The sequence below is a fragment of the Varanus komodoensis genome, unplaced genomic scaffold (genome assembly GCF_004798865.1).
Source record: "Varanus komodoensis strain SLA01 unplaced genomic scaffold, ASM479886v1 scaffold3, whole genome shotgun sequence".
Taxonomy (NCBI): Eukaryota; Metazoa; Chordata; class Lepidosauria; order Squamata; family Varanidae; genus Varanus; species Varanus komodoensis.
The window spans coordinates 22117243-22129460 of NW_025335761.1; the positions used below are offsets into that span (position 1 = coordinate 22117243).

A 12218-nucleotide genomic window follows, 5' to 3' on the forward strand; every position below is an offset into this window, starting at 1 on the left:
TCTTTACTCCTTGCTATTTAAAGAAGTAAAATCTGTCGAGCAACCTACTCTTCACTCATGGTCCTGTCAGAACAAAGAGCAGTAGCCATGGCCTTATTTACAAGTAGTTCCAATGGTTATTTTCATAGGTGCAGCCATGCACTTGGAAGGGATGTGCTTGGGAGAAACTAAACTATGGTCAAAACATCCCTATTGACAACACCTTGGCTGCAATGTGTTAGATGAGCTCTTAACACAAGAGCAGAATCTGTGCAAGTGTTGGGACAGAAGCAGGAGCATCCTTGATCAGTTGGCATATCTACACAATGCTCCCAACCCACAAAAGCTAATCTCTGCTAATTGCATCATGTCACTCACATATCCAGGTGGGCATGTGAATTGGCCCTAATACAGGAGCAGTGGAGAAAGGAAAATGCCCATGGGCAAATACACTGGAAGCAATAAGAGCTTAACATTATGTTTTGCTATATGCCAAATCAGAAACAAGTAAATTATTTAGTAATGTCAGTTGGTTAAAGTTGCCCAAGGAGTCATTTGCAGTGACAAGAAAGCAGTGAGTGATGCATTTCCAGGTCCCTTCCAGTATCCCAGATGATGTTGGACTGCTACTTACAAACTGCACAGTTCAAATGTGTGTTCCTGCCGTCATGTGGTACAGCTGCTAGAGCCTTCATCATGACTTGGGTCACCCTTGGTCACTCTCAACCAGCCTTCCATTCTTCGTCAGTGTTTTGGAGGGGAGAATGGGCCCTTGTTAACAAAGGCAGCATTATGGGTGAGACTAAGCAGGCTAACTGAGGGCTGATTGTTGGAGGGAACTAGAATCTTTGGCGAGATAGCATGAAGGAGAAACGGTCCTGGAGTTGCCAAAGGAATTTTAATTTTAAGAGACTGGACTTCTAGATCATTGCAGTCTTGTGGAACATAATAAAACAGGCCTCATATTTCAGAAAAGTACAGTTTCATATAAGGATGTCCATTGCCTGGATCCAGATGAATCCTTCCACAAATGGAAGATCTCCTTCTATCTACAGAAGGAACTGCAATCCTCCCACCTACCCACTGCTTCTACTTTGTATCTGCTTTGCAAACAGCAAAGGAACATCCCATTCATGAATTGTTCTTTGTTTAGCTCATGAATCTAATATCCCGGGTTGCTGAGGGTTAAATAACCCAGAGTTTTAACCCAAACACAGAACAAGAGTTAAGACTCTGGCTTGTTTAGCCCATAGCAACTCAGAGTTCTAGGGTTAGAACAGGGAATTCTTGCTTGTTGTGGACAGTGGGTGCAGAGTGGGAGTGAGAAGCATAGCCCATGAGTTCCTGTTACATGCAGACTGGACCTATGCTCCTACTTCTCTGGTGTTTGAAATTGTGATTTGAAGTCCAAAGGCATGTTAAATTTCAAAGCAAAGTTTGTGGCCTTAGACAAGAGATAAGCAAATGTTACTACCCAGAGGTAGCAAAATAGGGTTTTAAGTCTCCCCACCCCCAACCAAGCTTCTAAAATTGCTGCTTGATAAAGAGACCTGAAATAACCCCTAGGTTTTTTGTTATTTTTGTTTTCAAGTGTGTTCTTGCTTAAGGTTTAATTGGCTCCAGTCGGTAGGAAAGGGCTCCAAGACTGATTATTTATGGCTTACTGTCAAAAGGAGCTATAAAAAAGAGCAGTATTATCTTGGAGATGCTGGGAAGCAAAGCAGTGGGGGGGGGGGAGAGTGTGTGCATAGGAGTGTGTTTTCTTGTACTGGATAAAATCAGTTTTGCTGTCTCAGCAGTGTGGTTTAAATTGAAGATTAACCCTTTGACCTTCACAGTGTCAAATCACTTACAGATGGATCACCAGCTACACTTCTCTTCTCTTCTCCACCCCCCCTTCCCTCTCTCCTATGTTTTGGGGAAGAGGGGGGCACTCTAAAAAAAAACAAGGAAAGAAGTTGTTTGTTCTTGCAGCTGGGGTTTTGAGTGGCTCAGAAGCCAATCTGATTAAAAACAGCACTTGGCTAAACTCTGCAGAATCTTGCAAAAAAAAAAGTGGGGGGTTAATCCTTTTGTGCACAATACATAAAGGGTCTGCTCTTTTCTTTTATAATGTTGGAGCTACAATTATTCTTAAAGAAACTACCTCTTTTTCCCCTCCCTTCATACTCCCCCCCCCAAACATGTTGTACTGCAGGGATTAAAGTGTCTGTTCTTGAAAATGTATTTTAGTTTTTATTGGGATAAGATAAGCTCTTGGGTTGTGGTTTTAAAATTTTATATGAGTAATCTTGTTTAGACCATTTTTCCTTTTTACAGCACCAGCAGAACAGAAATCAGGTCTGGTGGCAGATCCTTCTCTTCCTCCATAACATGGCCCTGAACATGGAGGCAAACAGACACCGTGCGGGTCGGAGGTGAGACTTGCCCTGCCTGTTCCAGGTCCCAACCAGTCTGATGGGAACACTGAGCGATCCAAGGGCAGAAGTGTGCTTGCCACAGGACTGATGCTTGATTCCTGTGAAACTGAGGACACTGGCTATTGTACAAAAAACTTGTTTTGAAAGGTCTCTTCCTTCCTTCCTTCCTTCCTTCCTTCCTTCCTTCCTTCCTTCCTTCCTGGCTCCTGGTCTTCTGAGCTGGGGAGCTTTGGTCCAACACTGTTGAAAAAAAAATCCTCCAGTAAGTGTTGCTTGCAGTCAAGATGCAAGTGAGCAAACAGGGGACTGCTAGAGGGAGACTTCGGTTTTAACTGGTGAAGGGTATGCAGGATTTTTTAACATTGGTTGTTGGTTATATTCTGAGGCTGATAAATTGAAATGATTTTTTGGATAACTTCCAAATATGACACACTGGTTTCCTGATGTGAAAATCTGTGCAGAAGCAATTGTGAAATAGCAGATATTTACAGCTGGACAGGCATATTGGATCCTTATGTTTTATTCTTGGAGATATTGGTGTAAAAATGGGGTCAAGGCTTGAATGGTGATGTAAAATTCCTGGGACATTTGAGACCATGGTAAACATTAGTTCGCCCTGTCCCAATTAAAACAAAAACAAAAACTGCAAAACAGACTTGGGGGTGGATTTGAAAGCTATGCAATTCTTTCTTAAACACAAACTTTTTTTACTAGGAATCACAGGTGCCCTAGGATTTTTCAGGTCTCTTCCTTCAAAGGCAGAGACAGATGACCACCTTTGGAGAGGAAGACCCAACCATGCAAGCCCCTCTCTATGAGGCTACAGAAAAGTCTTCAGGTGGTACTACGCTCTGCAAAGCATGAAAGGCAAGCATTGATTCCATGGCAATTTCCTGGGTGTGCTTGGGTGATGGGTGGATCTGCATGATCCAAAGTAACTCCCCAGGTACCCAGCATGCTCCTGGAATCATTGGGAGGGGATTTTTAAAAAAAAGATAGCTGAAAAAAATAAAATAAAAGGGAAACTGCATGCCCACTCCACTTTCTACCCTCCTGACATAAGTTGACAGGATGTTAGAAAAGGTTGCTCTTTCACCTCTGTTCTCCTCTGACCCTGGACCCAGAATGCCTCAGCCTGAACAGCAAATGTATTAAACAGATACAATTGTACTGTTATTGTATATTTATGAAATGTTAAAGTATAAGTGCCTTAATTGTATTCCAACAATCATTACAAATATATCCACCATGCGAGATGGAGTGGCAAGATACTGCCCCAAATGTGCCTATTTTTGCCAATTAGGGGTAGGGGGACAGGAATAAATTAGCAGTTTTATTGATGGAATACAGAAAGTGAAAGAAAAGGGAAAGAAGGCATTTTTATCTGGACTTAGATCCAAAGAACCATGAATCTAGTTCTGACCCCTAAAAAACATAGAAACAGAGCGAGTTAGAAGGGGTCTCCCGGTCCATCTAGTTTAACCCCTGGTTCCAGTCGGCTCCATTCATGGCATGCCCACCATGTGCATGCCCAGCCTTTCTTTGAACACCCTCACCAATGGGGTCCCAAACCCTCCCATGGAAGCCCATTCCATACCCTCGGGGGTCCTAACTGCCAGGAAGTACTTCCAGGCATCCAAATTGAACCTTGGTTCCCTGAGCTTTGCTCCATTGGAGTGCATCCTGCCCTCTTCTGCAGGGGAGAACAGGTGTCTACCCACCTCTCTCTCCATAGAGACCTGTTCTCTACCCAAAGAGAGCCTTTGGGACTTCTAGAGAAGCAAACGTTGTTGTAAAATCTCTTGCACAAATGCTTTGCCACAAAGCTGAGGAGCAATATGCCCTGCAAGCGACCAGAAGGCATTTCTGAACCAAATACCTGAGGACATTCCATATTCTGCAAAATTCTGCCGTACTTTCCCAACATCTAAGAGCATTCCTGGTGTAATCATCCAGCCCAAAGTAGCAACAATTACATCATCACCAATATTACTATCTTTTATAGCTTGGATAATAAAAACAGCATGAATTGATGTGCCTGTATTATTTTTAAACACTGACTTTAAAAACATTTAATATGCGGTTCTGAAAAAAAAAGAAAATTTTGGACAAATTGGTGAACTATTTGTGTTAACAATTTTATGATACTTTCCATGATGTTGGGAAGCTACTGCTCAAAACTGTGGGTTAAATTCAGAATTTGTTTCCGCATATGGAAGGGCTCCTTCTGCCCATGAAAGTGTTCTGATCCAATGGAACTTTTGCACAGGTCGAACAGGGAAGAAAATGGTTTTTTTCAGAAACTCCTTCTATCTGCTTTGGTGGGCTGAAAGACCCACTGGAACAGCATGGGATGAGAAAAGAAGAATCCTGAAAAATGCTTCCCTCTCTTCCTGCTGCCAAGAGAATCCTAAATAGAGCTCTGCTCAGGAAGGCCCCAGCCGGGGCAGGGGCAAATTCCAGTTCCAACCTCCTGTTTTCATCCTGTTGGAAAGAGTCTACCAAGGCTGGTCTCCTGAGAATGTCTAGTTGTTAATCCAGATGTGAAAGGGGATCACTTAGGAGGTACAGCTCTGATAAGACTTTTGTTGGCAGACTATTTTGAAGGTCAATTTTGGAAACTCTGCCGTATAAATATGTTCTCTTCTAAGAGTGGCTTTCTGGCAAAATTAGTTGATGAGCAGGATTGTACAACCTGTCTCATGGCTTGCACAGTTTGGGGGAATGGGGTGAGAATGGATTATATAATATCTGCCCTATTTTTTTTTTCTTTTAAGGACTGCTCATTGCTTTCATTTTTGGTCCCTTATGCTGCTCTTTCTGATCAGTAAAAATAATTCGTATCAGTACACTTCAGAATTGGTGCCTAATAGTAATACTGTAAGTTGGCATGAGTAAACATTGGCTGTCAGACACAGAGATGGTTGTGATGATGGCCTTGCTCCCTCAGTCTTGTCCCCACTGCTGACCCCACCACTGTTCACTTGTTGGAGACCAAAGGTCAGAAGTGAAGAGCCTGCTGCATGATCTAGTATCTAAATTTTGTGTCAGAAGCCATGGGGTTGGGCAACAGGGATGCCATGGAGAGACAGGACTGGTTTAATTATATGAAAGATGGAACATCTGAACTGCACTCTTGTCAGTTTTGAATATGTGTTGTTCATATTGTTGGAGCAAACTTGTGCAAAAATTTGGTTGGAAAAATATGACTGCTTTCAATTAATATTAATCTGTAATTACAATTGTGGAATATTCAATAATACTGGGTATTATTATTACTATTGCCATTATTGGCAGTTCGTTAACACTGAAGAAATACAGTAATGAATACATCTCTATTTAAATGTGTGACCAAGAAATATCACTGTCAGTGGGGTTATGTGGATGAACAGGCATGATTCCTTGGTGAGGTCCAGGGAAGCCTGTTGTGTTCATTTCCTGGGGAAAAAGACTTAATATATGGTCATAGAAAATGAACACTTCATGACTTCTTACCACCTCTGCCCTTCTTATGACCTTTTCAAGTGTTTATCTGAAGTATATCTGCCAGAACATCTTGGCTTATCGTGGGTCTTCCTAATCCATTCTGCTATAGTTTGCAACTCCACTGCGCCTGGCATGCATACCTTCCAACTATTCCAATATTTCTGCTATCTTGTCTCTTGGAAATGTATATATTTTAACTCTCTGTATATATTTTAACACACTGTTGATGCCTTATTAAAATGTTGTTAATAGGACATGTTGAAGTTGTCCTTTGGAGGATTCAGCTCCCTTTCACCAAGTTTCTAGAAGTTTAATTTTGAATTTAGGTGTAAATATGCATGCACATTGGGGTGGGAAACCAGTGGACCTTCAGATGTTGCTGAACTAAGCATCCCAGCATCCCTGGCCATGGTGGATGTGAGCTGGAATCCAAAGAGTGGGGCACAGTGAAGTACACAACCTGTAATTGTACATAGTGCCTCAAGGCACCTGCATAGTATTGGAGGTGGATAACTTACATGGGGACCCTTGTTATGAGAATGGGAGCTGGTATTCCTACATCCAGCTGTGAGATGATGGAACGGACAGTGTTCTCAGAGTGTTCACTTGTGGAAGTGTTCTGCCCTTCTCTTAAATAGGTTTGAGAGTCAAACTATGGAGGAACAGCTCTCATGATCATTTAATTCATTTATTTGTAGGAAGGGAATTTCAGCCCCTTTTAATATTTTTAGATGTTTAGCTTGTTTTCATAGTGTTAAGGCCATTGATTTTTTTTCTATATTTTACCTTTTTTTCAAGTGCAAGTTTTAAGAGAAAAATAAAAAAGACTGTACTCTGTAGTATAGTTGTCCCTACCCTGGTGCTGCCCCCAAATGTGCTAAGGTAGAATACCCAGCATGCACAGCCAGCAGGCCTGGCTGGGGTTGCTAAGAGTTGTAGTCCAACACATTTATGGAGCACCAAGTTGGGAAAGGCTGTTTTTTCATCAGCATATTTCTCAGAGCCCTTGACAGAGGATTTTTTTAAAGCCAGCTTTTTCATTTCTTTTGCTATCTCTTCCACTTTCTCTGTTCTTTCTTTGTCAGTCCTTTTTAAAACAAACTTTCCTTGGAATCATTACGCTAGTAATAGTGCTTTTGCTGCAGTTCTTGGAAACTGAGATGGCAATCATAACAAAACTGTACTGCCTGAGGTAGCTCTTAGCTGCCAAGAATTAGGCCAAGGTGGAGGGAAAGGAGAGGAATGGTCTTCAGATAAAAAGAACAGCCCTTGGGGACTCAGGCTTCTCACAAAGTGCTGATGATCTTCGTGCTATTAATGCTCTGTTGTGTAACTTCTGTGGCTACATAGAGTACTGCTACCGTTTTCTTTTGGTTGGTGTGGGTTTTTCTATATTCTGCGGCCCTTTATTATCCCATTGTTCCAGGCCTGCCTGTTTTCCTCTGCCAACTTCAGCAGCCGGTTGGCAGCAAGCACTGGTCAGTGTTCCTGAAGGCAAAACCTCTTGGTTTGGATGCTTGCCCTCGAGGGAGGCTTTTCTGCTATCGCAGACTCTCCCTCACTCACAAGCTTTGTCTGTCTTGACTGGGGAGAGAAATCATATGCTCCCATGGAAGGCCTTTGCTACAACTTTGCTGCCTTCCAGTTGGCTGCTTGTCCCGCTTGGTTCCTTGTGGAGTTTGAATGGGCCTGTTTTGGCATGGTGCGAAAGTCTTAAGCAACACAGAGAGACCGTTCCCATGGAATGGGTGAGCTTGTATTGATTCACCTCAATAAGTGCTTAGCACAAATAAATACAGACATAAGAGATCATTTTCAGTGATAACTGGGATCTAACAGAGCTCTACCCTATAGAACTCTGTTAGAACCCAGTTCCACTCTATGGCTTTGGTGGAAAAAGTAGAAGTTAATATGATTTATGGAATGCAAATCTCAAGAAACCTTTCTATTCCACTAGGCAGGGTAAAGTTGAAAGCCACAGTCTCCTGGGACAAGCTTTTGGCCCTGGTTGCCATGCTTAACATCAGTTACCCTTTGGTTGTTGGAAGAATAGATGTTACTAGCTAATGTTATTAGCCATTACAAGTGCATATTATTCAGAGAGCATGCTAGAAGCACCACAGATAAAATAATGAGTATTTTTCCTAGTTCCACACTTTTCTTAGATTGTCAAGCTGCAACCAGGAAAGTGAGAAAAGTGGAAAGCTGCCTCATATCAGCTCAAACCAATAGCCCATCTAATGTTCCATTTTCTGATCTGACCAGCAGCATTGACCTTCATCTCAACCAAATAAGATTTGTTTAGGCAGGGTCCACAGCTCAGTGGCAGAGCACATGCTTTGCAGCAGGAGTTTCCAGGTCCTACCCCAGCATGTCCAGATAGAGCTGGCAACCCTGCCTGAAACCCTGAATAGCTGCTGGTCATCAGTGTGGACCATACTGGGCTAGATGGGCCCATGGTCTGACTTGGAGAAGCTCCCCAGCTTCTCCATTAGGCAGAGAGAGGGGACTACCTGAAGAAGCTTGGGGAGCAAGGAGAAGCAGGGAGGTGTTAATGGACAGAACAGTCCTCCTTGCTGCTCCAAAGCTAGACTGCTACCTTCAGGTGGAACAGAGGACACTGTCCCATCCCTGGTATTGAAATAAGATCTTTCTGCCAATCTATTTAGCTTCTGCACATGGAAGGGGGATGGCACCAACTTGTCTTTCTGTTCAGGCAGGAAAATACCTTGAGCTGGTCCTTCCTGGCTACCTTATCCCCAATGCATCAGATTTAAAACTGTCCGGGCAATTGTTCAGGTGGATATAAATCATCAGCACATTCTGCCAGTAATTATTGTGTGTGTGTGTTGTCCTCTTGGCGTAAAGTACTTTGTATTAGTTGGAAATTATTCTAGTAGCTACCTAAAGTCAGAAGTTAACAAATCAAAGGTGCAATCCTATGCACACTTCAGATTGAAATCTGCTTGAATTTAGTAGGGCTTCCTTCTGAGATATGGGCACATGTCACTTTAATATCTTTGTGGCTCATTTGAAACACTTAAAGAAAGCCTCAGAAATTTATCTTGGAAAACATAGATGTGTTCTCAAGTGTCATTTTTCAAACTGTTTTCATCGCAAAAAATTTCATTTCTCCATACAGGGCTCATGTGCCTGCCTTATATTTCATCTATTTTATAGCTTGAAAAGAAAAGTTTGACAGGGCTGCTAGCTGTACTGCCTAGCTGGATTTTTCAACTTGTAGCTAACCTTTAAAAGCTGCCTGAACTGCTTGCTGACACTAGCAGGAAATGATGGATTGGATCCACACTTAGGTCACAGTCCTCTGCATCATTAGCCCGAAAAAAGGTCCTGCAACTCCAATCATTCCCCACCATAGCTAAACTGACTCTCACTGATTTTGATGAATCTACTCTAAAAATGATGTAAATCTAAAACTAACTCCGTGCTTATTGTCATGCTATACAAAACTTCATCTGCTGATTTGTGCACATCCAGGTGTTGATAAAGGCACAAGAGCAGGTAAATCTGTTTTTTCTCTCTGGTCACTTGGCAGCTGTAGTTGGCAGCAAAGTTTGTTGTCACTCCAATGATTATAATTAAAAACAGCTTCATTTGTTCACTTAAAAATTAAATGGCAATCTGGTGCTTTTGATAGGTTTAGCAGGGAAAAAATACCTCAAAAGATTCCTCAGTGAGCTATCAAACCATTCTTTTAGCAGGTACAAGAGCTGAGCTGGTACAAATTCTGGTTCTTACCCATAAGTAAATAGACTAAGCATATCACATGCACTGGAATGTAATTGTGTCTGTCTATTAATAAAATGTGATTGCTAAGATCATCTTTGCTTCAAACAAAGTGACTGGTGCTTTTCATCTGCCTTGCTGCTCTGTACCTTTAACATTAGCTCCAAGCAAGCAGGTGATTAACATCCTATTAAAAGGCCTTCTCTGCTCCTTCATTCAAGTCAGGCTGCAGTGAAAGCCTTAGCTCCAGGTTGGGTGAAATGTTGGCAGTCCTAGACTCTGGGAAGAAGGTGGTAGGGTCCAATTGATGCCTATTGAATTCCACTGCCTAATTTGATTCTTATAGGCCTTAAGTGCAACTAACTTTTGCTGGATGGAGGCCCGTATTTTGGAGAGGGGGTACTGGAAGATATGAAAGCATCCATGCCTGAGAGAGAGAGGATTTGCTTTATTTGCAGCTTTTGGTAATGGGGTGGTGGAGGCAGTTTAGTGGTAGGAAAGGTGTTGGATCATTAACATTAAATAAAATGCTGCTATGAATAGTACTGCATATACAATGTTGTCAAAGATGGGGAGCGAGGTTATGAGTGTCTTAGAAACGGAGCGAGTCAGAAGGAGCCTCCCGGGCCATCTAGTCTGAAAATTCTACCCGCGACTCCACCAGTCTTTATTCTAAAGAGCATTGTTGTAGTTTCAGGAAGCCACATAAAGGCCTGCCTGGGTCTGAAGGCAACTGTTACCATTATGTAAATATATGCCTATCACTTCTCAGTGTCTTAAAGTGAATTTATTTACAGTTTTTAAATTCATCGCCAGAAGAACTATATGGAATATGTAGCGTAGCCCTATCTAGTATGCTCTGTGGAAGGAGGACTTGTTTTTCAGTTGTTTTGTAAAGGAGGGCAGGTCCAGATTGTTGAACTGGGGGAAGAAAATAATATGTATTAAATTTTCTTCTGCTTTATAACTGTTAAAAGCAGCAGTGCCCTGTTCTTCCTAAAGGATGCCATATACTCTAGCTTGGGATTATCACCTTCAATAAATTCAACCCGTCTCACTCCTAGGACTCACCTTTAACCCAAAGATGTATCTGGGAACCCACTTAATTGTGACCACATATGTGTCTGTAGATCGTGCACGGGAACATAAGAAGAGCTCTGCTACATCAGGCCAGATAGGTACTAGGTGTAGCATTCTGCTTTCAGAGTGACCAACCAGATGCCCAGGGGACATCTACAAACTGCACTAGCTTCCTCCTGCTCTCCCTGCTCCCAGCAATAGGCCTACTGCCTCCAAAACTGCAAATCATTTCCCATAAATAGTTGACACTGATTGCCTTATCCTCCATGAACCACCTTTTTAAAATGTTAATACCCTTTTAAAACCATCCAGATCGGCATTACATTTTTGTAATAGTGACTGCCATAGTTTAACTATGTGTTGTGTGAAGATACAGTGACTGAATATCCCACCATTCTGTTTAATGGGATGACCCGGTATTCTAGAGTTGTCTCTCTATTCACTATAGCCACATCATGTTGTACACCTTTATCATGTCTTCCTTTATTTGCCTTTTTTTAAAGTTGAAAACCCCAAATGTTGTTGACCAGCTGTGCAGAGCTCAAGCCGAAGTCCTCTTGGCTTCCCCTGAAGGCCCCTCTCCCAGTTCCACCTCTTTTCTCCAACTACTGGTCCTTGGTTGATTTCACAACCATTATGCATGCTTTTCCAATTCTAAAATGCTGAAAGGCCTTTTGTTTGGTTATGGGCAGTAAAAACTTGTACCTAAAAGAGGATGGTAACTTTGATATTTTTGCTTATCTGTTTTGCCTTTGGCTCCATACATCACTCATATCTGGCCACCAACAGCTTATCTAAAATGGAATTTGGCCCTTAGGCTAAAAGTTTCTGCACTCCTGTCTTACCAGTAGGGAAGTTGTTCCAGCTCTTAGATCATTCTGGTTGTCCTTTTCTGTACCTTTCTTAGCAATACAATGCCCCTTTTTAGAGGTGGGGCAGGCAGTGCACTGTTTGCAGTACACCTTATGTCAGACTGTTACCCATTAGTTTATCACACCCAAGCTGTTGGAAGAAGAGCTTACACTGACTGATCATAGTTCTCCAGGATCTCACTCAGAGTGGTCTTTCTCCTTTTGCTACCCATTACTTTTAACTAGAAATGCTTACGGCAGAATCTGAGACCATCTGCATGCAAAGCATATTCCCTAACACAGAGCTGTGGTTCCTCCTGCATCACCAAACTAATCTGAACTGAGTCCTTCCACATCCAATTCCCTAGCAAAAGTTTCGCTGTATTGATCTAAACTTACTTTGTTTAAATTGCTCTGTTTGAGGGAAAGTGTATGGAAAGGAGATGTGACAGTCCTTTCCCCTCTTTGGATAATATTCTGGTCCATTGATGTGAAGATGATAACTATTAATAAAAGCCGTTGAAAATGTGAATTTGGGGCTGAGGTGAAGATGAAGTGCCTGAGATAGATGCATATCTACCTTCTTTATGTGCTTTTGAAAATCCTGTTGCTAAAATGTAGCAACCTAAAAATTAGGTTAGCTGGATTTATTTTT

General features: G+C 42.0%; 1 protein-coding gene across 2 annotated transcripts in view; it reads left to right on the forward strand.

The window, feature by feature from the left end:
* Positions 1-3668, forward strand: part of BMF (Bcl2 modifying factor) — a 29635-nt gene extending 25967 nt beyond the window's left edge. For both annotated transcript variants that reach the window (XM_044436230.1, XM_044436231.1), the window contains one exon: positions 2299-3668. In XM_044436230.1, coding sequence (XP_044292165.1) covers positions 2299-2400 — 102 coding nt within the window. In that variant the 3' untranslated portion in view covers positions 2401-3668. The remainder of the gene's footprint in view (positions 1-2298) is intronic.
* Positions 3669-12218: the final 8550 nt, after the last annotated feature.